This window comes from Struthio camelus, chromosome 3, assembly GCF_040807025.1.
Source record: "Struthio camelus isolate bStrCam1 chromosome 3, bStrCam1.hap1, whole genome shotgun sequence".
Taxonomy (NCBI): domain Eukaryota; kingdom Metazoa; phylum Chordata; class Aves; order Struthioniformes; family Struthionidae; genus Struthio; species Struthio camelus.
Window position 1 is genome coordinate 118,686,543 of NC_090944.1, and position 27,138 is coordinate 118,713,680.

Genomic DNA, 27,138 nt, shown 5'->3' on the forward strand with positions numbered 1-27,138 from the left:
AAGAGCAGCAGTATCATGAAATTGTACTGATTGTAATGCAGTAAGGTTAGCATTAGTCTCTGGGCAGAGTATCTTATTTACGATTAAATCGATACAGAGGTCTATTCAGTTAAAGCCCTTAATAGTTTTGGGGAAGGTTTAAAGATGTGTTCGGTAGGACTGATAATCTCGTGGGCACAACTGAATCTTTTATCTTCTGCATACTGTTCTCACTGTTCTCACCCCTCAATTTTGTTGAACTGCCCAGTTGCTGCTTTTTGCGGGGGATATATGGGGCGGGGGAGGAAGAGGGGGGTGTTTAGTTTTCTTTGAATTAGTTATTGGACGGGCAGTCATAGAATTAGTAAAGCTTTAAGCAGATGAAATACGGTAGCTAATTGATACTTTTGTTTTGTCGTATACAACAGTGTATTAGTTTAATCTGTAGCTTGAGAGGCTTCAGGGAAGTGTTATACTTGGCAAAAAATTTACCGTGCTCACTTATGGCTTCTCAGCAAAAGACATATGCAGCGGACCCTTGCATTTTCTGACTATCCAGTCAGAAAGGGCTGGAGCTCCTGCTGTGTTGTGCGGTGGGCTGGTTGAATATCCGGAAATATTTTCAAGTATCTTATGTCTTACCTGGCAAGTAGTGGATACTGTAAAAAGATCACACCAAATAATATATTTAAGGAATTTAATATATATATTTAAAAATGATTTAAATGTTTTTGGGGACAGATCCAGTAGAGCAAAGGAAGTTCCAGTACTTGTATACGTTTGAAGTTGAAAAAAAATTCTCAAGGCAAACAGGCCTATGAATGATAAAGGCATCACTGAGAAAATACTCAGTACCCAGCTTACAAGCAACACTCCCAGCACAGAGGGAAATCACCCTTTCTGCATAAAGTGTTTCAAAAACAACTAACTGTAGGTTAATTGAGTGGCATCCTAAGAGAGCCTTGACTTTTTGCAGGTTCATGTCCCGCCCAATTTGATGGGGGATTGTGTACTGAAATTGGACATTCCTAGGTATTTTTTTTTTTAATTTGAGCCTTTATTTATTTATTTAAATTGGCAGGGAAGTCTAGTTGGCCTAGTGGATTATCCTGATGATGAAGATGATGATGAAGAGGAGGAGACATCTCCAAGGAAAAGACCTCGTCTGGGTTCATAGAAGAAACCAAAACTTTGGAATAAACTTTTATTATGGGGTTTCAAATGCTGCAACTGTTCTAAGAGCTAAAAAGAATCTGATTCAGAAAGCTTTTTCCCATGAGTATTTAAGATAACACAAGGAGTAGCAAAAGAAACTCAGTATATCAGCTAGAAAGGGTTAGTTCTGTAAACACAAGGCTTCCAAGGAACTTGATATCTTTCTAGTAAATAAGGAGTCTGCCATTCAGGCTGTCAAAATAAATTTTACAAATTAAAAAAAAAAGGGGGGGGGGGTAGTATTCAGAACCTGGATGATGGCTTCTCAGCAAGGAAAGTCTCAGGTGTTGGGAGGGCACGGGGAGGGAAAGGTATGGTAAACAGTTTTTTAAATATTGCAGGGTTTCCCCAGTGTTTAACAGAACTAGGAAAAAATGTCAAGCTTAAATTTTGAACCCAGTTATCTTAATTTTGTAATGGTGCTGTCAGTTGTGTTCTTTTAGCAATGCCTCTTTTAAAAGAAATTTTTAAGGGAAAACTAATTCTATTTGCATAAGAACAATCCAGATTTTGGGACCATTATTACAAATTAAATCACATTTCTTAAGGTTGGAGGGAGGAACACTGCAGTTAGAGTGCATGTTGCATTGTTTAAAGCAACTGAAAATAAATTTTAATCTGTATTTTTCAAGAGGAGAAAAAGGAAGCTGGATTCAAAACGGGCAGTTTTGCTTGTTTTTTCAATTAGATATCCAATATCTATGCCAAGGAACAATAGCTTCCAAAATACCTCTAGGAACTGCTTGTGTCAAACTAGTGCTTTGAACTGCACACCCGTACAGCTGTCATTTTCATTGTATGGAGGGGTACAGAACTGAGTCACTTTCTGCTCTGTTAAATTGAGCTGTCTCCTCTCCGAGCAGCAAGTGTATTTTCATATTTGCAAGTTTAAATTGTGTAATTGAGGTGGTAATAAGAAACACACTAACAGGTTTTTCATAGGGATGAATTTAGCGGCATTTAACACCAAAGTCATTTTGGACCAAGATGGAATTACTACTAACAAGACACCAGTCTTTGAGGCAGAATCAACAAGCAGCACCTGAATCTGGGTGTAACATGAAAGCTGCTTTTTAAAAGTAAAATAAAAGAAAAGAAAAGCACATTCCATGTAGGTAAGCAAACGGCAACAAAAGTAGGTGAACTGATAAGAGGCAAACAGTCCAGGTTTTATTTTCAAGAGCAGCAAGTGCACTGTAAATATTTTAATGTTAGTTTGCCCATATGTGATCTGAGATCATGAAGTGAGAGGAAATTTCCCAACAACAATTAATGTGTCAGAAATGTTAAAAATACGAAACCAGCTGCAATCCACCACATAGATCACTCTCTTGTAATATGTGTTATGGGTCCATTTCTCCTGGAATAGTTTAAACTGAAGAAGCAGTTTCTCTGTTTTGGAGATTTTGTAGTTAATTTTAATTTTAGCTATTGTTTGGAAAAAGATGGGCTGTCTGTGTAGATATGAAGTATAGTTTTTCCATAAAACAGAAGTTTATTTTGTATTAAAAATACCACTGTACTTGTTTTACACCATTTGTATACATGTGGTGATATTAATGCTGAACTGTAAAATTCAGGAATTAAAATGTGACCCTGTAATTCCATAATTATTGCTCTTGTTTGGTTTGTTGTACATGGTAAGTTAACTCATAATTTTAAGTGTGGCCATTTTAGAATATTCTTTAAGACTAGTTATCCATACAGTTTTAAATAATTATATACCATTAGATCAAATGCGCAACAGAATGCATGAGTTCTTACCAGCTAGTAAGCTAGACACAAAGCATTCTGATGGATGACAGTTCATGTGAGTGGACCTGGGGAAAATGATGTTGCCCTTTGTGGGCTCCAGGCAACCAAGAATGGGACTCCTTATTTTACCTGTGTGATGAAACACTCTGTAAACTCTCTCTTAGTGCAGAGACTGAGGAAGTATTTTGCTGGTAAAGTGTAGATGCAATGTCATCACCATACGCTTGCTCCCTTGCTGATGATCATCTGTTTTTTTTCTGATGAGCCTTCTCTCCATCCGTAATGATTAACTTCCTACAATGCCATACATGCTACTCAAGCAGCTCAAAGTTATGCAGTTATGTGCCTTTACTAACCGGAGGCTGAAAATCATGTTACCTGGTCTGTGGACCTTGGTTCTCCCCAATCTCCCTTTAAGAGTTACCCAAAATAGGGTCTCTGACAGAAGTGCATTAGTTCTTGTTTGACTTCTCCTCCCCGCCCTCGACCTCCAATGCTCTTTTCTGAAATACTGTCAAAAGCTTTAAAATACATTCAGACCAGCTTGTCTTTTTTCTACAGCAAAAACAAGAATGTCATGAATTTCTATAGATAGTAGAAAAAGATTGTATGAAGTGGCATTAGAGGTCAGAACTTTTTTTTTTTTAAATCAATTTTTAAAATCCCTGTAGAAGGTGACATATGCAGCACTCTTAACTGGCTAAGACCTAGGGTTGTCGCCTCCCTCGGGCAACCAGAGACCTTTCCCCATCTGACCTTGTAGGTGCTGCCTGGGTTCTGCTAGTGGACAGTCCGCGTTCTCATGCCTGGGGCCCTTCCACTACCACTTTTTAGGAAAACAAAAGAACATCTGCCAACATGTATCAGTTATAAATGCTATTTTAATAAAAAGTTACATGAAACTTGAATTGGTTGGGTTGTTTCTTTTAATTAGAGTTACTCTTAACAATCAAACGCGTAATGAGGTGCAAAGTACAGACTCTCTTCTGTGCTTCATTTTCTGTCTAAACCAAACTGTGGTGAATGAGATTTTTTTTTAAAGACTGACTTCAGAACTTTTAAACTGCTGATGTGATTTCTATAGTTTTTAATTTGCAACTAAAGCAATTATTTTTATTTAAAAGTTGCACTCATAGCAAGATTAGGCCTAAGGCACTGGTAAACTGCCCCAAAAGTACATAATATAATATTGAGTTACGGTGTAAATGTTCTCTCTCCTGACTTCAAGCTGCATTCATTGTTTCTCAAAGGAAGATGGTTATCGTATCACTGTCTTGTGAAATTACTTTATTGCATTTCACAGCTGTAAAGAGTAATTTGTTTATAATGACATTCTAATAAAAGGAAAAGAACAAAGTTTATATTTGGAAAAAAAAAATTAACTCAAAATAATACCTATGATGTGAATGATTTTAACAATTATTTTGTAATAGTAATTATTTTAATCAGTATCTGATTTTATTCTACTTAATAAGACGTGGCTGAGGCCAGTAGGTCACAAAATTTGTATGCTAAGGTCATGTTATATGGCCTCGCTTTTGAGTACGTTCCAGTGAAAGTAAGTCTCCAGCATTCTGGAAAGCGTACATGTTTTTTGTGTATTTCAATGTAATCTCAGATATTCCAAGAACTGAGTTGCTTGTGTGAAAGCTCTAAAAAAATTAATATATTTGAAAATAAATCCGTCCAATTATTGGTTAGATAATTTATTCTAAAAGAAACTACTCATGTTCTTAAGTTCTGCAATGAGCAAGCTTCTTAAAATTACCGCTTGTTAATAACTTCTTCTTTTAGTTTTTCTGCAAGCATTTTCCTCTTCTGTAGTAATCTTTGCTTCTCTTCTGACATTGTCTACAAAGAAAATGGAAAAAAAAAATACTGTAATAAACTGCATGGCTTTTTGACACATAGCCTGCCTTCTAATGCTGAATACTAATTAAAAATGTATGAGCTAAATCAAGTAGCTGGTAAGAAATTTCCTCAGCAGCAAGGAGCAGCTGAGTAACCTCATCTCCAAACTTGAGGCTGCAGAAACGGCCCCCTTCCAGCTGTCCGTGCTCTTCAGCAAAAGTCCCCTGCCCTGGGGTGACGGCACCCAGCAGAGGTGAAACAAGCCAGCAATGCCACATCTTTACTGTGTGTCTCTGCTGAACTCTTCATCTAAGGTAAAAACTCACGATAACGTAATAAAACTTAAAAGCTGAAGTACTCTGTTCTTGCCAAAGCTCTCGGTTGGACCAGGTTTGCAAAAGCTGCTCGAAGGCACCAGCAGAGAAGAGCTGCCTGCCCTTCCCTGCTCCCCAGCTGCAGCCAGCACTGCCCCCGCTGTCCTGTAGCCCTGATGCACGCTCAGCAGGGGATGCTAAAGCAAGAGGATTTCGTGCCGATAGGTTTTTAATGTTCAGTATTAATTTATTTCAACCCTTATTTGAAAAGGGGGGGGGGTTAATGCAACGTTGCATTAAAAAAATGCAACGTTGCATAAAAGAATGTTACAATCCATCATACAGCACACTTGATACTGAAGACAGTATTTTGAATAGGAATATTACTTTCTGTTAAGTGTTATCCACTGCTAAAGAAGATTAGATGAGTTCTGGGGGTGCTGACAGACTAGTCATTTGTGAATATGGTCTTTCAAAGTAAGTCATTGGTTTTCAAAAACGATTGAAAGAAATCTAAAATTTTGCCTTGTTTTGGGGAAGTGGATCCTAGAATGTGGATGACTGTCTCTATATACGTGCCTGCCTTTTTCTCTGCTGTGCTGTACCTATCCTTTAGGAAGAGGACTAACCTCAAAGTCAAATGTTGAGGCTCTGTTGTTTTAGACGTTTCCCAAACAACAGTATTTCTGTAATTGTGCACATAAAATGCTTAGTAACTTTGGAAAAATTCCTGAGGCAACAGAAGGTCTCTAGTCTTCAGCAGAAGTTCTGTAGAGCAGAGCACTGATTTAAAAAAAAGAAAATAGAGCTATATCGTGTTGTATTTTCTTGGTTGTTTGTTTTTAATTTCTTCAGATAGTTTCCTTATTGATATTAAAGACAGTTTTCAAGCATTTGTTGTCATATTAATGCAGAGCAGACCTACTGTTCAGGGCAAATACATTAAATCATATGAATCATAATGATTAACAAAAGAAAAAAAAGATAGAAGTTTGTCTTTTTTTTTTTCTCCTTCTCGTATGTCCTTTACATTGGTACGGCTTGATCCTGTCCTGATTCTGGTTTTTATGGCCATGGTTTCTTTTTGTGATAGGATTTACTTCTCCTTCCCATACTAGATTTCCTATGATCCACCTCCTGCAACAATGTTTGTGGTTTTAGCACTGCTTGTAAATTAAACAAATTATCAGAGGCCTTGCCTTTGCCTAAAGGCTTAGGGTGCCCCCCCGCCTTTTTTTTTTTTAAACAGTGGTTTATGACTTCAGAAGAAAACAAAAAGGCTTCAATGAACTACATCATTCAGAGAAAATACTTCTTTTTCCTTACTTTCTTCTCTGCAAATACTACTTTGAGAAGGATTAGGGTTTGGGGGCTGACGGCCTCCATATAGCTTTCAAACGCTCATTAAGACTTTCAGTAGTAATTCTTCTACTTTAGCATCTCTTGCTCCACCTCGCGCTCTGCGTGAATGGTATGAAGAGTATTCACTTCCTGTACTTTTAGCTTTCTATAAACTACAGAATTCCTGGCATCTGTATACAGGATGTGCATGTGAACACCACAAATCTGACAACACATTTTAAATGGCTGGCCATTACGATAATTCTTTCACATTCACGTGCTTGTTCATTTGGCATCTTCCACTACAGAAGATGCCCAAGAAATGCTGCATTCATGTGGCAGAACGTAAGTACAGACATATCTCCTAAATGCAACATCTGAGCTGAAGACTTAATTGATCCAGCAGTCTTTGGAGAAACGGTCAACAGAGGATGAAGGCCCACGACAGGGACAACACATCGCTGCCGGGGTTCGAGCATCCCCGCTGGCTGATGCGGCATCAGATGTGGTTAGTCTCTCTAGGCGCGTACCGCTGTGCACTTTGATCGCCCCTCTGCAGTTGTGATGGCTGTGGTTACAGCCAAAAGCTCTAGTTCTCTTCAGATAGAAAGCACGAGACCTCCCCGTAATAAATAGTCATATCTTTTTCAGGTACTCAGTGCTGGAGAATGGAAGAAAGACAGTCGGGCAGTGACAGGATGATTGGTTGAAACACCAACAAGCACGCTGTGACTGAACCTAGTGCCACGGCATTTCAGTACCTATAGACTGGAATATCAGGGGAAAAGATCTCACGACAACTTGTCTTTAGTACTACAGTCATGTACAATACTACAAATCTATTTTATTCTGATACACCGAACTATCTTGCAGAGCTCTCTCCATGATACGTGTCTCTGAATAAAGGAGGCTGTCTTTACACGGAAGATCAATCCAATGCTATCGTTAGGAGACGAAAAGTGTTTACATGTGGGAGAACGAAAGGCCTTGAAGAACGGACTAACTGCCAGCTGTACCTTCATATCTGATGTGCCGTTCTCTCTCCTTCCTATGATTCCAACCTTCTCACAGAGGCATTTCTTCCTATTAGAGGCAACTGAATAGATGACAGTAGCATCCACTTTTCAGACTGCCTCGTCTTTCTAAAATTTAAATTTATCATAATGTCTCAATCAAGGATTTCTTCATTTGAAATAAAACTCTTGTAAGACATCAAGAGAACTCAGCAAATTTATCTCTGCAGAGTAAGACTTTGCAAAAGAAAACTGTTTTTCCGATATTGGCTGAAAAAAAAAAAAATCTCAAGGATCTAAGGGAGCCCAAATGGTAGGTCACGGACTAGGAGCAAGTCAACGTTTTAGCAGTTCATAAACTTGTATTAATCATGAAGATTTAATGATATGGAAACAAGATAATGCTAACCTAATCACTAAAACTGCTTCTTGCCCTACAAACTTCTGCAAAAGCAGTAACCTGAAAATGATCTGCCACTATTTCCATCACTTGTTGCTTTTGTCCTGCTACCGTATTCAGCAGCAACATTTACATCTTCACTGAAATTAATATGTACTTTTTATAAAGTAGTCAGGATGATTAATATTTTGAATCCTTCACCTCTTTAGAAGATAATTCCTCATCTTTCTGGTCAGTACTTGTTGCCGACAGTACGTTATTTCTTGACTCCTTCTTCGTAGCCAAGAGCATATCTCTTTTTTTCTTTAAGTAGTCCTCTCGTTGCCTCAGGTGGTGTTCTTCGAGTTCTGATAAATTCTAGAATTTTTTTTTTTTAAATACCAAAAATTAATTTCTAAATGTATGTGTATTACTACATATGCTTGTATTTGAGATTAAAATATTTTAAACATATTAGCCTCCAAAATTACTGTCTGAAAAAAAATCCAAGTTTCATAGTTGTCTATTAAGAAATTATCACAAGGACAAAAGCTGAATTCTATTCTAAAACTAGAACGATGTATCTGAACTTCATGCAAATTAAGTTGCTGAATACCCTCAAGCCGTCTGCATGTTGATAATTTCATTCAATAATAGGAAATATATTGTAAATGTAATACCGTCTTTTCAACGTTCTAGCTGTATGTTTTTTTTGTCTTTATTTAAACTTACAAGTCCTTCACTCCCAGCTTCTCGTGCTGCATTTTCTGAATGTTTTCCAGCTGCCCTTTTCTTGGTATCTTCTTTCGCTTTGGTACAAGAAGGCTGAGACGCGCTCTCTGTTCCTTTTTGTAACAGGTGTACTGCTTTTAAATCTCTCCTCACAGATTTCTGGGATTCTCCTGCACAAAAATTTTGCATAGAAACCAATTAGAAAAAGTAGATATGTATTAAAAAAAAAATATCAGTTTCTTTCAATACCTGACTGTCTCTGGTTTTAAAACTGAATACTATACAAATCATGTTTCTCCTCTTCTAATTGGCAAATAAAAGCTTCTTTCAAAAACATTGTTAAAACACTCTTTGCACTGAAAAAGCAATTAAACAATCTTTGACATTAGAATAAGTACCTGTGTACTTATGTCAAGTGATGAGAATGTAGTTTAATATTAAATATTCTAAAAGACCAGTTTATATCTAGATTGTACTTATAACTTCCATCTTAGCAATTAGTGCCAGTAATCAGCAGACTATAAGGCACACTGTAGCCAACTCCAAATACAAGTGTACTGGTTCAGCTTTCTTTCAACTGCAGAGAAATGAATCAGAAAATAACGTGTTTAAGTAAACCTTGAGGGGGAGAAGGGGAAGTGAAGCGCAAAAGAGGTGCAGGGCATTACAGTTACAGACAGAGCTCAGTTATTCGTCTTCAGAACAGACCCTGCCTATGCGTCAGAATCTAACAGGGATCCCACCACGCTTTGGTCCCAGGCTGGCTGGCACATCAGGGGAGCTCTGGGCAGCACCGGTTCAGACCAGGTAAGGCTCAAATGATTTCGCATCCCTTCCGTTTTCTACCAACTCCCTCAGCTTGTGAAAGACAACATTCCTGCACGATATCCTGTTCGCCTGTTTCTCTTTTCTTGGACAAATGCTATCCCCTTGCTGCCAGGGAAAGTGCAATTAGACCATGTACTGATTACAACTCTGCTTTTAATACCTCTGCATGTACCAGGGATAATTTTGCCTTGGACCCCACTGAACTCTATGGTGTGCCTCTGATGGCATCACACTACCTTAAAAAAAGTAAAAGCCTTCCCAGTCACTGGACCGTACAGCAGTAAAGTTCTGAAACTGTACCCTAAGACTTCTCTTGACGTGACTGAGAACTCTGCCTGGGTAACGCAAATTGCTGCTACCTCTGTACTTTTATTAAAAATGAAGAGGCTTTGGCCTGTTTGAATAACCCTGAAAATATCAGTATAGATAAAATAGTACAGAGAGTGCAATCCGGATTTTACTGTAGTCAGTCAGGTTCTATCAATATCTGAGTCGATGCACGTAATTGAGTATAGCTAATTATAATTCGACAGTGCTGGCCTTCAGATTTTTGCTGTAATGCTATCTTGAGAAATAACTTGCATGAATATTAAGGTAAAAATACTTTCCCTGGCTTCTACCAGACCACAGTAACAGATGGCAAAGGCTAGCCCCACTAAAGCTAATGCAAGGGAAACATCACTCAATTGTTTAAGTTAAAGCACGTAATATACATTTAGCTTTTCAGTCATGCTGCTTTTTCTAGTTCAGAAAGTCATGTATATATGAAATCATGGAAAAGGTAGGGGGAAAGGCAAAAAAGAAGAAATGCTATTCAAAGCATGGAAGACAAACCGGGACAGAAATGTGTAACAGGCCAAGTTGAATAAATTTCCATTTCACTGAAATTTGACTGCTGGAAGTTTTGATGGGTCTTTAATGAAAAAATGTCTTTTCATTTGACAGGCAGAAGTCCTCAGAGGTACTGTGAGAGGACAGAGCTAAAACGGGTAGAAGAAGTTCTGGACACCAAGTCTGTCCTATTAAAAAGGAGAGCAAAAAACCTACACTGCCTGCCAAATACCTACCCCACAATCAACATTATGATTAAGGGAAGTTACTTACCAGAAGGTAGTTCTTTGAAATGTGTTGTGTATATGTACATTTACACTGTGGCTGTCCATATTGCAAACACTCAAACTGGAGAGGTTTTTGTCTTAGCAGTACCTGTAGGATGTGATCATAGGACCCTCAGTTTCACTTAACCCAGGAACCTGAAAAGATACTGAGAACAGAAGGGAAGGATGGTGGATAGTGAATGTACAAATAGACAATGCATCTCAAAGAAATACCGTTACTGGTAATGTAACCTTTTTTCTCCTTTGAGAACGTGTCTATATGTACATTCACACTGTGGGTGACTAAGCCACGTGCTTTTCCATGAGGACACTTACTTCAGAACCTTCTCAAAATACAAGCGCCCAGGACCACTCTAGCAGATGCTGCATCTTTCTTACATTGGTGTGATAAATGCTGCTTGGTGCAAACACACGTGGAACTTGAAGTAGCTGTCCTGCAGGTACATGGAAAGGGAAGTGTTCACCAGGAACGCTGGAGAGGTTGCTTGCACTCTGAGGTGTTGCACGATGATGTTGCACATGACTACGAAATCCACAGTAGTGCAACAAGTTGGGTGATCAGAATGTTCCTGGAAAACTGGCTTTGCAATCTGTAAACTATTCCTAAGGAGCTCACCAAAGTGAAATTAAGAAAATTAAGCTAACTGACATTAGATTAAAATTCATCAGTGGAAAACTTTAAGGGGTCCACAAACTGAAATCTCACCTTTCAAGGTGAAAAGGAACTGGCATAAGTTAATGAACAGGCTGGGTAGTTGAAGGAAAAAAAAAAAAAAAATATATATATATATATATATATATATATATATATATATATATATATATGCGAGGAAAGGGAGGGAGGGGGGAAAGAGAACGGAGGGTTTTCTTTTCCTTCCTATGAGAATTGGTTCATGCAAGGGCCATACTGCCCAGAGAGCCAAGACTCCTGGGTATGAGACTCCTCTCCATTCTCAGGTCGAGAATGGCTAGCTGTTCTGTTCCTCAGTAACGCAACCCTAAAGAGTGAGAAACATGGAGCCAGGATCTGAGAGCGGATCTAGTGGCAGTGAGGGTCAGGGGCTCACCAAGATGAGAGCAAAGACAGCTATTCTACTAGTGTAGAAGCACATAAACTCTTAGTGGATTGTTCTTGCTGAGTCCTTTCCCAGCACTGAATCTGGCACCAGGAGGAAGCAATTCAAACAGAGATGATCCTGTTATCAGACAAGAAGTTTTAGTTCGGAGTCCATGTTTAGGAACATGTAATCATGGACTGTTTTGGATACTGGTCCTCAGTTCTCGGTGAGAAAAGGGTCTGAAAGAAGATTCCCAGGGTAGATTCTTCTTGATTTTTGCCTTCCCTATCCAAAACCACTTTTCCTAAGGGTGATACTGGAAGGTAAGCGCTGACAAACTTTCTCAGTAGCCTCTTTGGATAGCTATGTTGCCACAAGATGCCACCCCTACACCAATGAAGATGACTTCCAAGGTGCTAAACTGCTTGTAGACCTGTCTCTTCTTTGGCGTTTAAAGAACATCAAGAATGCTCAGCACCAGTGTGAGTGGGCACCTGGACAGCACAGAAAAAAGGCTGCACGCAGTAACAAAGAGTCTTAGCTCCCAAGCTCCAAGATCGCCTGTCTCTCAAGCACAGTATTAAGTCTTGCAGACAGAATACTTGCTAGGAATGCACCTACCTTCTAAAAAAGGAAAACCATCACTGCAAGATAGACATAATTTAATCGTGCCTTTGCAAGGTGGCATGACTATGCAAAAATAAGAGGAATACAAGAAGGCTAGGAGAAGAAAAGAATGCAAGCATACCAGCAGCTGAAACTAAGAGGCCTTCTGCATACTTCTGAGGATGGAAGGGAGAGAAGAAGAGTTCAAACAAAAGTAACAAAAATTCAGAAGGACAGAGGGGATAAAAAAGGAAAGAAAGATACTTAAAAGATTAGTGATTTTGTTACTTTTTAAGTTCTCTAATGTGAAAGACAATAACTCAGTTTAAAGGAACAGAGGGTCCTACAAACACTTCACCCATTTATGGCCATAAAAATGGAAAGCAAGGAGCAAGTACGTTCCACAGGTACAATCAAGGTTAAAAGTATCCAGCTCAAGTGTCTGTGATATGAAAAACTTCAGTGTGAATGCATACAAAGGCAAGTATTAGAATCGGGGAAAAAAATACTGAAGGAAGTACACTTATTTTCCGTGGCGGGAGTTGTATTCTTAGAACATTAAGCTAAAACTTTGTCACAAGCTCCTAAAAGAGAGTAGATACCAGGGAGATGCAACACCTGTTTTGGAAGATTGTATTTATACATACCTATATATACACATACACACATACGTATGTGGGTAGAGAGATATACATACACACACAAATATACATGCTTCATATTATCTAAGAATTTTGCCACTGTCTTGGAAAGGTCAGTCGTCTTTGTGGTTTAGCTGCAGCACAAATACACCAACAAAGAGCACCTTCTTCACAACTAGTGATATTTTTTTCCCCTCCCTGTAAGAGCACGGACTTCATCATGACCTCCAGTAAACAGTCATCTACAAAATAATTCAGACCATTTTCACTACATAACTTGGGTAAAGTTCAAGTCTACTTAAGAAAGTTCCCCTTGGTAATATATTATTTTGTTAAGTGTTACAATCCTATTCAAAAATGTTAAAATTATAAATTAAAACAGGTAACAAATCCAATGTGAACCAAGGCAAGAATATTCAGTTTGGTAGCCTAACCATTAGGCTTGAGTGAATCTTAAAAGTTTAAGGTTGATTCTTTCAAAAATATTTTATTACTATCAAAAAAAAATGTTGTACAATTATCAATTAAACCTATGATGGCCACACACAAGAGATAGAAATCGTTAATTTTTTAAATAAATGATTTGTATTTACTTACAGGGAAAACATTGTTCTTTGCAATAGCAATGGCATATGCACGGTAAATCGAAAGAAGAAAACTGCTGTTAGACTCCTTTTTTTGCCTCCTGTAGTTAGAGACGGTTCATAAATGTTATTGAACCATAAAATAACTCATGTTGGAAGGGACTTCTGGAGGCCATCTAGTGCAGATATCTTGCTCCAAGTAGGGCTAACTTCAAAGCTGGATGGTTACTCAGGGCCTTGTCCAGTCAAGTTCTGAAAATCTTGGTATGATTTTACTCTTCAGTAATTTAAAAATAATATCATATTGCATACTCGCTATGCAAAACACTTCCATGAAATTACCTAGTGAAAATTGTGGAGTTCCTTCAGAATCATCGGCTCCCTCAATGGACTCCTTAACTTTTATACCTTCTCTTGAATCTCCTGGAAAACTGTACGTAACATCTGCCGATTTAAATTTATCATGTGCCTTAAATTAAAAAACAAACAAAAGCAAGCATTACGTTCTGTAGCACCATAGTTTAAAAAGACATTAAAATATTAACCCACGGAAAACCATCAAAAGAACTTTCAGTTAAAATTGTGTTGTTTAAACTACATACTGCATTGTTAAAGCAAACAAAAGAAAACCACTTATTTTGTTTTACTAACAGGCATGTTTATATTGGCTTACAGTCATAAATCAACACTTTTTAATTTTAGTTCAAAACCTGTTCTCTAATTAACAGCCAGAATTTAGAATATTAGGTAAACTGATGTTTTGCTTCCCAGCTACAAATAGATAATGCGTTTGTTTGGTTTTTTTTTGGCATGCTTTACCTGTAATTTTCAAGTACACCTCTGCCACCAGAAAAATGTAATAGGAGACAGAAAGATAACCGGGAACGTTTACTAAAGTTACCACAGAAACAGAGAAATAATCAGTTGAATGGTAACAACAGGTCTGGGTAATATCTGACACTATTATTTCACTTTACACTAAGTCTGAGGAATCTTCACAGTGCACTCACCTCTCTGGAAATAAGTAAATACAGATAGCATTTGCCGAGAAAGTGTCTAGGCTTTTCATCATCTAATTCATGTCAGAACCTTCTAGTATTCATCAATTAGCAAATCATTTTTTATTAAAACATCTGCTAACAAAAATATGCAATTCAGCAGTAACAATCACCTTTTCTGTCCAAAAGTGAATTAATGTATTGAGTGGATTCATATTGCTTCTGGAGCCAGATTTCCTGCAAATGCATACTGAGTAAGTTTTGCATTATTAAACTATTTTAGGGCAGGTACTATAAGGGAGGGGAACTGGCAGAAGACATCCTAAAGGGGCCGGTCATGAAAAGGTAAATTTAAATAGGACTTCCCATGTGCTCTTTGCTACAATTTTCTTTGGAAAAAAAAATAAAGAAAAATTAAGAACTCCATCTTTGAGCAAATAACGCTGACATACAAAAGGTAAGTCTTGTCTTTATAAAATCTGCAGTGAGACTCATGTTTTCTAATAACAAAGGATACATTATTCTGCTTGCCAAATTACTAGGAAGCATGTGTTAAGAAGTACTACTACATGAAATCAGATGCTGTTAGTGCTAAAGAGTAAATTGAGGTATTACAGCACTGTGCACATATTCTAGGTCAAGAAGAAACAGAACACCATGGCTGGACTGAAAAAATGAATAGGGAGAAAAAGTAAACAAAAGTAACTACTCAGCTGTATATGTGTTTATACACACACACGCACGCATTTTTTTTTTTAATTTGCTTTTGTCAATTAAGGTTTTAAGTTCTTAACTAGCTCAATAATGTTTGTATAGGACACAGCAAAATAAACTCTCAAATTTGGTTGGGCCCTTGAAGGTATTTGATTGGTGCTACTGTACTCTGGCTCGTTTGGAACAGAAATGCTAGAATATTGGTATTCCTGGCTGGCTTACAAAGATTCGGATAAGTTTGCATCTAGATACAATGTCAGTTCTTAAAACGAGACAAATCTTAAGTTCCATGTTGTTTCGTAAGAAATCCTTAGAACAGGTGACTCATTTCCTGGAAAGTATTATTGTAATATAGGAAATAAAATTTTGTTACTGCTCTTCTATAGTGTTGTTCTTCTACAGGATGCAGGGTGAGACATTTGATTTGGAGGAATGCCCCAATTTGTTTAGCACTTGCATTCAATAGCATAGCTATCATCTGCACTTATTACGGGTTTGCATTTACGAGCAGGATTGGAGATAAAATAACTACCTCTGTGGTAGTTAGGTTTGGTATCCAGGCAGATTCCTCTGCCGGTTCAGGCTGAAGAAACAGAGGGTGCTTTCTCTTTTCAAATTTGCTAGGCTCAACTTCTTAATGGCAAAAAAGAATAGAAAAGCAACTGTACTCCCTTTTGAAACAGCTTGCATTCCTAGCTATTTTTTGTGTGTTTACGTGGTGAAGAAAAAAAGCTTTATTGCCACATGTCGACTGGAGCTATTACTGCTTCCTTGAAGCAGCCTCGCTCTGCAGACTTCAATTTGCTTTTTTGTTGCTTATCCATTGGCCGTCTAGCCAGTCCACTTTTACATTCAGTTACCTTTCTACAGGGTTTACTGTGATGGAGACCAAGTGACATTCTAACTCAGAGAGGATTTCTAGTTCCTGGTGATTAGATTCTTGCAACATTGTGCAAACTTAATGAATAACTGTACTGTCCGCGAAGTGATCCTTAAAATTCCTGAAGGATTATGAGTGCTATAATCTCCAAGAAGCTTATACTTTGAAGTCTCTTTGATCTTGACAACACTGGTAATTCAGATGCTCTCTGGAACTGAAAGGTTGACATCCATTGCCAGGACTTTAGAATTCCGATACTCCAGAGGGAGTATGCTTACTATATGAGCTCCACCAGAAGACTGATGTTAATGGTATTACAAATAACACTAATGTCAGTGACATCATGAACAAAAATGTAAACAACAGAGCAGACTCTTCAAAAAGAAAAGTCAGTAAGACCTTCCTGACAGACCTTTTATTTGCTTTGGATGGTACACACTGGATGGTGCATACTGCCTTAAAGTGATATAGTTGACATGTAAGACAAAAGTATTAAGGTATTTCATAATCATTAGCATAAATCATCTATAAAAACAAGCTACTGACCTCTTCAGTCCTTTTCCTTTCCTGCTCTATTTCATATTCCTCCTTAGACTTCCTGTAACACAAAATACAGGTAAACTAAAGACTTCTTTAGTATCCGTGATCTTTATATAAATTTAGCACTGCTTAAATACTTGAGGACTATCAAGATGATCTCGGTATAACGTGAATTGGTTGAACTCTCCAAAATACTTTCATGACTTAAATGACAATACACTCTTAACAGAGATAAAGAACTATGATAAACACATAGGCTGAAAACTGCGGGTTCTTATTTGCCCTGTGCTAAAATAACTGTGTAAGAATTTCTGCAGTATCTGTCCCTTGTTTCGTTTGCTGCTTTAAAGATGGGAAGGAGAGCGTTCACAGAACACAGAAGGAAAACAGCGTAACTCAGTATAACCTGAATGGATTAATTTGCTGTTATTTGTTTATGATTGTTTTTGTCTATGTGAAGTGGGAGTGGAGGAGAAACTTTCTATTTGTATCAGTCCTCACATACCTCCTGAATTATAGCGAGAGTCATTGTACACAGCTAGAAAGAAGCTGTGGGAAAGAATAAAGCCTACTGCAAAAGCAGAATTTGCCTTTCCACAGCTTTAGTGGACACAGAACAGGGCACGATATTCAAGTGGTGCTGAGGAGCAACAAAGCTGCTTTAAGCAGACATACAGCGTTGATCCTCTCTCTCCAGATCTGCATTTAGATCCCTCTTCACCAGAAGAAGGGATTACAGCTAACACGCTCCTATTGTCCAGAGTCCGTGCAGGTCTAACTCAGCTCTAATTTTACATCTAACTCAGGATGCAGGAGAGAAGGGAAACGACGAGGCTTATCAAAGTGCAACACCATTACATGTGTCGCAAAGATAATTCAGCATGACAGAGTGGTTATCGCTGTCTCTTTAAATATTCCTGATCACATCCACTCTCTTGCACTATTCATTTCCTCTCAAGTAGGATTTTGACAAGAATATTCATGTCACCCAGAAAGTGAGGAAAGTTTCCTAGTAAAATCTGGAAGAGTTAGGCCCTGTATACTTTTCTCTATTAAAACAATGTATGAGGTAGGACCGATCAATGTTTACCTTAGAACCTCCCTGAGTATTTTCATTTCTTGTTGTTCAATTTCACTGAATACATCAGAACCATCTGTTAAACAGGCAGGCAACACACCTATCAAAAAAATCACGGTTAAATTTATGCATTACTTGAAAGAACGTTATTTTGTATCCCATTTGGCACCATTCTTCAGCCAGAGAAGTGGAAGAAAAAGTACATCTAATTCTTTCTCTTTGTAGCTATTTCCAGAAAGATTCTAAATCCTGGGCAACAAGTTCATTGTAGCAAGAAGGTAAAGCTCTCTGAAATATTAAAATTCCGACATTTAAACGTAAAGCATAAGCCATACTCTGCACTGACCGTCATACAGCATTCCCCATAGACTGCAGAACAACCATGACTGACTGAACAGTCTTTTCCACAATTAGCTGTTGGGCAGAACTTGAAATTTAAAAATTACTCTCTCTGAAAAATCATACATGCACTAAGAACCCAAAACAAATTGGCAGAACTGTAGACATGGAAGAAAGGAGTGAGTAGATGAAAATCCTCAGAAACACCATCAGAGGAGCATTGTTGGGTATAAATTATTTTCTCTTCATTAAAGGCATGTATGTATTAGAATGATGAAGGTCGTAACTTCTGCTTTCTATATGGATTTTTCACGTGCGAATGTGCAGTGTGAATGTGAAAATAAACATGGCAGACAGTGAACAATGAGGATGCTGATAGTCTGGATTTTGCAATTTGCATAGCAATGATACCATACTAAGTGATGCAATTACTTTAAACGCTCCCGAAATTTATCAACAAAATTATTTAGCAGAAAATTAAATCCAAATTTCACAGAAAAACTAACTTTTCAGCTCTATTTTTCTGTCTCTTAGAAAGGACTACAAACAGCAGTGGCTGAGAATAGAAGCCAAGGAGTAAGTATTGAAATCTTGGTCCCACTAAAATCAACGGACTGTCTTTCATTAATTTCAGCTGGAACTGGACCAGAACGCCATACTCCTTATGTCTGGATGGATCCTGTAGTCATCAAAACACATTAAAAGATGAAGGGAAATCCCACCTGCATTTCTTACCATTTCTTTCTTTAATGATTCTAATAGCTTGCAATTGCATTTCAATATTTTTCTGAACCATCATTTCTTTAAATAGTCTGAAATCTTCTGCTGCCAATACTGTTTGCAAAACAGCCTGTAGGAGGGGAGATGATCACAAATTAATTAAAAATCGTAAAGAAATCACAATCATTTCAGTTTGCTTGAAATTATATTAAAATGTAAATTCTGTTGAGCATGTACTTTCAGTAATTAGATTTAATTCTCCTATCTGTCTACTCTTCCTAGCTATGTAAGTTGAGCTAATAAAAAAAATTCTAGAGTTCTTTTCCTGCCTACGTCCTTCAATCATCATGGCTACAATAAGATTACCACAAAACCTGAAGGGGTTTCCAATGTAAATTTACTACGGCAATTCATTTGACTTACTGAATAAAAACTGTAAACTTGACTGAGGAATACACGCTGAAGAATCTTGTTATACATTTAGGAGGAAGTATGTAAACAAAGCTCAATTTACTCTGGCAGCAGAAGCGCCTACTCCTCTCCCCAGTAAACCTGAGACAATTCTGAAAGGTATCTGTGAGCAGGTTTTGTATGGCAGATATTAATCACTTTATTACAAAATTAGAGGAAAATATCATCTTCTGCCTTTATCAAATATGTCTGTTGCTTTGATCTTTAAGTTTGTCTGCTATTGCAAATGGACAGAACACTAAGGAAAAGCTGACAAATCTGCAACTAAAGGTGACTGACACGCTCTAAACTTTGGAGTTTGTTTTAGAAAATACAAACCATAGAAGGCAAATCTCTGACAAAAAGTGTCTGACACCACACAAATATCTGTCATTAACTTCAAGATACAACTCTGCTGGTCATAATTCATAATATGAACAAATACATCATTTCTAAAACCTGAAAATTAGAGTTTTAACAATAAAACATTTCAAAATTTCATCTCCTCCCTGCTATATTAGTGAAAAATACAGAACTGAAAATTAATTAAATCCGTACGTTCCTTAACAAAGGAAAACATACCTGGGAAGTGTGCGTCTTTGCAAGAGGAGATGAAAAAGCTTCTTGAAATTTCTCTTCATTAATTCCAACTTCTTTAAGATAGCCTTCTAGTAATTTTTCAACCTATAAGAAAGTGCAAGTCTTACCTCCTAATAGGCTTTTCCCTAGGAATCATATGGTTTGGGGTGTTTTTCACAATTGTACATCCTTTCTGCTGCCATTTTATTTTTTATAACTCCCAAGAAAATCACTGTAACTGATTTTCCTCATACTTCAGGCTTGATTTACTTTCATTAACTGTTAAGATTAACATTGATTTTGGTTTCTGAACTTGCTTACGACTCAATTTAGCCTCTCTAATTTTCAAGAACCTCATCTCTTTGCCTTTTCTCCAGAATCCTGGCTAGTATTTCTTGTCATTTTTTGCCCTCTTCCTAATTTCAGTCTGACCCTGAAGGGAGAGACAGAGCAAAACAGGCACACAGAGCAAAATGGATGTTGATCTGTGTTCGATTAATGTTTTTTAACATCAAATATAACCATGCCTTATTACAAGAGATATTTTAGAAACACGTGCGTAGCCTTTTCTAATACGTAAAAGTTAACTCAAAGATTTATCAGAGCCAATAGTAACAAAATACAAACTGTATGTGTTTTCTTTCAGTCATCACGCTGCTTGTCATTTTAACTTGACAGAAAATACTAAACGTATAGTATTTTAGCTAAAGGATACAGCAACGTAACTGAAAAATATGTAGCAGCACATAAGAAATATGACTCTGTTAAAGTTTCTCCTCTAGCTATCTAGTGTCTAAGCATAAACAAAAATTTATATGGCAACTATGACTCACAGGATATCTCAGCAAAAATTTTGACAGGCGACCTTAGAAAAGCATAGATAATAAACAGATAACAACACAATTAGAAGTTTATTTAAATAAATACTACTTAAACATTTTTAATTATATTTCTTAGAAATCTACCACAAGCAGTGATTAATGCTCACCAAAGCTTGGTACTCCTGATAGATTTCTGTGTAAGACAGCTTGCTTTCTTCTTCATCATCAAAAACTTAAAGGCAAATATTCCCGAGTTAGTGTTTCAGGTACTAAAACATTAAATACGCACCACAGAAAATAATTTATTCCTTAAAGAGAAAGATTAACCATATTTTGAAAGGTTAAAAATATTAGCCTTATTTTTAAAGGAATATTTAATCATATGATAGCATAGGCCACAATAAGTAATAATAAAATACTGTATTTTTCCCCACACACTCTAAGAACGTACTTTGACAATTTAATGTTCTGCTTTAATTAACATCAAGATTTCAGATGTTTCCATCTTTAGAAAATTATGAAAAAGTAATAGCTCAACAACTAGAAGTCAAATGTTTATTTGGTCACAACACTTTGTAATTTGCTAATATGAATAATACCAAAAAAGGGGGGGGGGGGGGGGGGGGAACCAGAAGCAGATTTCTAAGCAAGCTGAGAATTCAGCAGATATGTACACGAAAAACAAATTGTTAGTATAAGAACTAGCACGTGATCTTGCATAAGGTCCTTCTACGACTGCAAATAACGTATATAAAGCCGGAAAATTCTCTCTCTCTACATGTATTTAAAGGGAGGATGCATCACCATTCATTTAACAAAAAGTCAGTATGCTGTAGGAAAAGGAAATCCTGCCTGCATAAAAACAGATAACCCAAAAAAAGGAAACCTGGTGTAGGTAAATTATTTTGTAATTATATCTATCCTGGTTTAGACAAAATAGGATGGCGTATACTATGCAGATACCCAAGACCTCTTGACTGGAAACATCAACCTAGTAATCTAAGTACTGTAGAATAGATGGAAGCAGCAGAAAATAAGAGAAACAGAACAACAGCTTCATGTTTGGAAAAATGTCAATTTCCAAATTCATATTCAATTTTAAATTAAATTTATCACCTCGACAATGAACAGAGGTAATGTAAAAACCTAATGATTAAAACAGAGGCTTAGAAGTAAGATGTCCTCAATTCCCTTCAAGATTAGACAGCCGGACATGTCGGAGAAGTCGCTTCCCATTTCCGTCTTTTGAAGTCATTTGAAGAATGGGAATTCTGCTTAATAAATTGATGAATGGATGTGATTTTTTTTTAATGCATGACATCTCTGATGAAAGACGGTATCTGTGTGCCTAGAAGCACTATTACTTTCACACAAATTCACAGTGACTTTTAGAAAGTACAATTTCCCAGCTACGATAGCCCTGAGGCAACGTCACCCTCAACCTTGATAAGATGTGATGCGAGATGGCTGTTTCTAGTAACAACCTATAGCAGTGCAACCATGCAAATCTAATCAAACAGTTCAGGCCCTCTAAAAAAGCAAGCGAAACAAACTTTTTAAATAATGTAATTTTGGAGAACTAATATTGCTTTTGTTTCATTTTTGCACAGACAAAACAATTATTTTTAATGATAACTTTTTTTAAAAAAAGGAATGCTTTTAAAATATTAATCTAGCACATTTAAATAGAAGCAAACGTTTGTTCAGCAAAAAGGTACTATAAATCTCATTCTTAAAAAAAAAAAAAAAAACAGCTTCTATAGCAAACATCCTCTTGGGTTGGATAATATGGTGAAGTGACTTAACTGCCTTTACTGTCTTCTGCATCTCTTCCCCTTCAGGAAGAGCTCTGTTACAGCTCTTGTAGGCCCTAACCTTTTTGTCTTTGTTTCTCTGCTCCCTTCTACTTCCTGCTGTTCCTTTCCTCCCTGAGCATCCAGAGAAGGGCTGATAAAGTGCCAGCACTCCTCAGTCAGTTCCCAGCCACCAGCTGCCCTCACACCATGGACAGGACACCTCTGAAGTCCTCGTGCTCCTTCCGCAGCTGCAGGACAACATGGAAAGCAAATGGGAAAGCTTGTACCAGCTGCTCTCAACTTTCAGTATTTCAGCCAAAAGAGGATGAAGGCAAGTGTCCTGGCGGACAACAAGTTAAGCATGAGCCGGCTATGTGCCCTTGTGGCCAAGACCAACGGTCTCCTGGGCTGCATTAAGCAGAACGTTGCCAGCAAGTCGAGGGAGGTGATCCTGCCCCTCTCCTCAGCTCTGGTGAGGCCTCACCTGGAGAACTGTGTCCAGCTCTGGGCTCCCCAGTACAAGAGAGACATGGCAGTACTGGAGCTAGTCTAGCAAAGGGCCACTAAGATGACTAAGGGACTGGAGCATCTCTCATGTGAGGAAAGGCTGAGGGAGCAGGGCCTGTTCAGTCTCAAGCAGAGAAGACTTAGGGGAGAATCTTATCAACATGCAATGCATATAAATATCTGAAGGGAAGATGTCAATAGGATGGGGCCAGACTCTTCTCAGAGGTGGCCAGTGACAGAGGGGCAACAGGCACAAACCAAAACATAGAAGACCCATCTGAACACGAGGAAAAACTTCTTTCCTGTGAGGGTGACTGAGCACTGGCACAGGCTGCCCAGAGAGGCTGCGCAGTCTCCTTCCTTGGGGATATTCAAAAGCTGTCTGGCCACAATCCTGGGCAACGTGCTCTAGAGGACCCTGCTGGAGCAGGGGGGTTGGACTAGAGGATCACCAGAGGTCCCTTCCAACCTCAATGATTCTGTGATTCTGTGGAAAACAGTCCATGTTTAAGGCAAGATACAACTCCTTTGAATAAGAGAATGGTTCAACACACAATCTTATGGCCTGTCCGGTGAAAATACAGGAACAGATCTTATTCATAGTAACTACGGAAAGTTATCCTAAACTAGTGTGGGGCAATACGCTTTAACATTTTTCATGTGTGAAAGTCTGCAGGCTTGGTAGTATCACAGGCTCAAGTTTTGAAATATGATTTTTCAAAAATCATAAAATAAAGCATAGATAAAAATCTATGCACATATCAAAATTAGACTGATTTCGTACCTGCCTAAATATGCATTTGGGAATCATCTACCAGTGGACTCCAAGTTGCAATTATTTTGCTACCATAAGGAGCCAGGTGTCCCTAGGCACAGGAAACAAGCTGTTCCGTAAGCTGTAGAATTAACTTAGCCTGACTTTGTACAGTAGAGATTTATTTCTTCTTCTCCTCTCAACACGTGCAGATCTACACAGGTCTCCCCAGTAGCCTGCTCATACTTCCCGTTACCCTTGGGTGCTCCCTCAGCTTATTCCCCCATTCTCTCAGGTCTTTATCCTGCCGCTATCCAAGGAAGAAAATGTAACTATAGCTGTTTCTGAGCTAAGCTTGTGCACTGACCAGCTGGCCTGGCGGATATAAGCAACAACCATTGACTTCTTACTGGAGACTATCATTTTTGAGAGGTACCAAATTAAGGTTTCTCATCTCTACCTGCCAATTTTCATAAAACTGTAGGAATCCAATTTTGGGACTCGTACTGTTCTGTCAAACTGGCCAAACAGCAATTTTAATAGTACAGTCTTGTTTTGTTAGGAAATAAATCTTTTCAAATAGCTATAGAAAAGTATTAAAGGTCTCTAAATAGTTTCTAGTGACATTATGTTATGAAATAAAGCAAAATGAATATCTCATCTGGCATAAGGGGATCAGACTGCGAGTTCATGCCAAAGTCGCTTGTATGAGCATAGGAACTCATGAACATGAACTACCGCATCTCAAACATCACCTCTCAAGCAACGAAAGCAAATTCACTTTGCTAGGGTATGGGAGAGGACACCGTTTGTTCCAAGAGCAAAAGACCACCTCTGCAAAAAGAGGTCTGAATCCTGCAACTGGAATGCAGTCATAGCCGTGGACAACGTGAAGGCCGTTTAATGAAAATAATTTTTAAGCAGAGCCTACAGAGCCTCGAACGTCCTTGTAAGCACAGAACATGGATCTTCAATCATGACTCTTATGTGCCAAACACGCATAGCACAGAAAAGGGGTAGTGGCTTAGTATTCCTGCCTTACGCTGAAGGCCTTGACCTGTTTCCGAAGTTTCCCTCGTGCCTGAAACAGCCGGTAGAGCGTCAGGCAGCCTCCTGCCGCCTCATGTTTATGCTCGTACGTGAGGCCACCAGCGCAGAGGAAAAAGCGAGGGGAACGGCCGCCCGCCCCGCCCGGCCGCGCATGCGCGGCCGCCGCCGCCGCCGCCTGGGGCTGCGCGGCTCCTGGGCCCTGGCGGAGCCAAGGCGGGATTTCGGGGACCCCCCCCCCGCACCCCCGCTCACGGCCCCGCCGTAGCGCTGCGGGCTGGAGGGGCCAGACCCCCCTTTCCCGGCCCCGACCTCGCCGTCCCTCCCCGCTGCTCACCCTCGCATTTCTGCTCCATGAACTCCAGGATGGGCACGGACCAGGCGGGCCCCCGCAGGAAGCCGGCGATGGTGTCCACCACCCACTCCACGTCGGCCTCCTCCTCTGCCGCCATCGGCGGCGGCCGAGGCCGGCGGCTCCCGAGCCGCGGGCTCCTGCGGCAGGCGCGGCCGATGGAGCGCCCGCCAGTCGCTATAGCAACCGGCGTGGCGGAGGCGCGCGCGCCGCACGTAGGGCTCCGCCGGCTCCTGGTGTCCGGGGGCGGGAGGCGGGACTCGTTTCCGGCGCGGTCGCTAAGGAGACGGCCGCGAACGCCGCTGAACGGCCGTTGGGGCGGGGCGGGGAGGGGCGGGGCTAACGGCGAGCGGGCGCGCGGCCTCCACCGCCCTGCGCGGGGTGATGGGCGGGGCCCGCTGCGGCGGCCGTTAACGGGCGGGGCGAGCGGCAGGAGGCGGGCGGGTGGCTTGGTCCCGCTTCGAGGCGAGGCGAGTTGCCGGGTCGTCCCCGCGCGGGGAGGCGGGGAGGAGGGCCGGCCCCCCCCCCACCCCGCGCTGAAGTAACCGTCCGCTGGTGCTCCCCAGCCAACGCGTTGTTGCTGTGGAAGCGTGCGCCTCGGTGCTCGCTGAAATCGCGGTGCTAAGCAACGTTAACGCAAGCCTGTTTGTGTGCCGTCCGTTCGTGCTGAAGGGTTGGGCGCGTGCAGCCCGAGAGCCTGTGTTCCCTTGCTTTGGGAGTTGTTGGCTGGGGGAGGACTTGTCAGCCCAAGGACGGCAATTAAGAGCTACAAGAGCTTGTGTGGGGTCAAGGACTGTCCTGGTATTCCGTGTAATCAGATCATGGTTTAAAGGGAGGTGCACGTTATCCCCAAGAAGTGCATTGGCATTAAAAGATATACTCGAATTTAGATCGGACGTTAGATAATCGTTTAATACAGCATCTCGGACTGGAGAACGAAATGATCACAAAAACAATTTTGTTAAGCTGAGGGCACTGTGAAGTGGAAAATGCAAATGCAATGCTTGTAAAGGCCTTTTAAAGTATAGTGATGCTAATACAGCCTTCCTGACTTAATTTATGTAAGTGGGGGCTAAGCCCTATAGACGAGGAAAATAATGGCTTCTTGCTGGCAATCAGTTGGTGACTCACAGCTGACTGAACAGCTATGCAGGATCCCCCCTCGGTTTGATAAGCGTATGCACAATACTCGTGAAAATCTAAGCAAGGAGAAACTACGTTCAGTGCGTGCTGCTTACCAATTTCATAGTGAGGGCTACCAAACATTGGAACAGGTTGCCCAGAAAGGCAGATCTCTCCATCTCTTGAGGTACTCAGGACACAACTGGAGGTCCTGAGCAACCTGATCTAAGCTGGTCCTGCGTCGAGGAGGGCCTGGACCAGAGGTATAATTTAACCTAAATTGTTCTGTGATTGTTCTGTCAATCATACGATAATTTTGCTGATCTTGTAGGTAGGATGGAGAAATATTTTCGACCCATATTTTATCATGCATAGAATGCTGTGGTATTACTTAGCAAACAATAAATAACATTGGAGTGTTGGTAGCTAGCTGTTGTATCTGGTGCTCTAATTCCAAATACCTGAACTGTTGCAAAACTTAGAACGTTACCCAATCATGAAGTGTTGTAAAACTTATTTAAAATGTTAACCGATCGTCGAGCCTTAATGGGAGCACAGACACTTCAGCATAATTTGTTACTTAGTAATTTTCTAAACACCCTGACGTCTGAGAATTAAGAAATAATTTCCAAGGCAAAATGCGTGAAGGTTTTGTTAAAACTTGATTGCGTGGATATTCTTTGTTAGTGCTGATATTTGGGGATGCATTTCTTTTCTCCTTTAAAATTAATGCCTGTAATTTTTCCCACTTATTTCACTGCTGAAAGAGTGAGAAGTTTTCCCAGTACTTAAATTTGTTCCCCTCATAATGTTGAATGACCCCTTGCTTTGCTTGTGTGTGTTAGTGATAAGAAAAAAAAACTATTTTAAATATGATTTTTTAGGCAAGCAAGGAACAAGTGGTCATTCCAGTTAGTTAACTGAGGGTCTCGCTCAAGAAAAACTCGTGTTGACATAATTGAGATTTACCTGCATAAAGGTACCGCACTGGCTGTAGGTGAATTTATTTCCATCTCAAAGGTAACTA

At 39.5% G+C, this 27,138-nt stretch overlaps 2 protein-coding genes across 6 annotated transcripts in view; one reads left to right on the forward strand and one right to left on the reverse strand.

Moving 5' to 3' along the window:
* The window catches only part of PPP4R3B (protein phosphatase 4 regulatory subunit 3B), a 31,970-nt gene extending 28,113 nt beyond the window's left edge, over positions 1-3,857 (forward strand). For all 4 annotated transcript variants that reach the window (XM_068939912.1, XM_068939911.1, XM_068939914.1 and 1 more), the window contains exon 16: positions 1,061-3,857. In XM_068939912.1, the coding sequence (XP_068796013.1) occupies positions 1,061-1,156 (96 nt within the window). In that variant the 3' untranslated portion in view covers positions 1,157-3,857. The remainder of the gene's footprint in view (positions 1-1,060) is intronic.
* Positions 3,811-25,567, reverse strand: CFAP36 (cilia and flagella associated protein 36). 2 transcript variants are annotated; one of them, XM_068939916.1, is made up of 10 exons: positions 24,975-25,567; positions 20,701-20,765; positions 19,716-19,817; positions 18,699-18,813; positions 17,637-17,724; positions 16,553-16,604; positions 13,757-13,883; positions 8,580-8,749; positions 8,070-8,225; positions 3,811-4,800 (listed from the first exon to the last, which is right to left on the reverse strand). In XM_068939916.1, the coding sequence occupies exons 1-10, from the start codon at positions 25,087-25,089 to the stop codon at positions 4,714-4,716; spliced, it is 1,077 nt and encodes a 358-aa protein (XP_068796017.1). In that variant the 5' UTR covers positions 25,090-25,567; the 3' UTR covers positions 3,811-4,713. The 2 variants fall into 2 exon arrangements, with proteins under 2 accessions (XP_068796017.1, XP_068796018.1); XM_068939917.1 differs by lacking the exon at positions 8,070-8,225 and having other exon boundaries at positions 24,975-25,303.
* Positions 25,568-27,138: the final 1,571 nt, after the last annotated feature.

Coding starts and splice junctions, on each gene's coding strand:
- CFAP36 (XM_068939916.1), bottom strand. CDS start 25,089: ATGGCGGCAGAGGAGGAGGCCGACGTGGAGTGGGTGGTGGACACCATC. Junction 17,725..18,698: donor AATCATTAAAGAAAGAAATG/GTAAGAAATGCA, acceptor TTTTTTTGATAG/GTGTGTTGCCTGCCTGTTTA. Junction 4,801..8,069: donor AGGAATTATCTTCTAAAGAG/GTGAAGGATTCA, acceptor TTTTCTTTGTAG/ACAATGTCAGAAGAGAAGCA.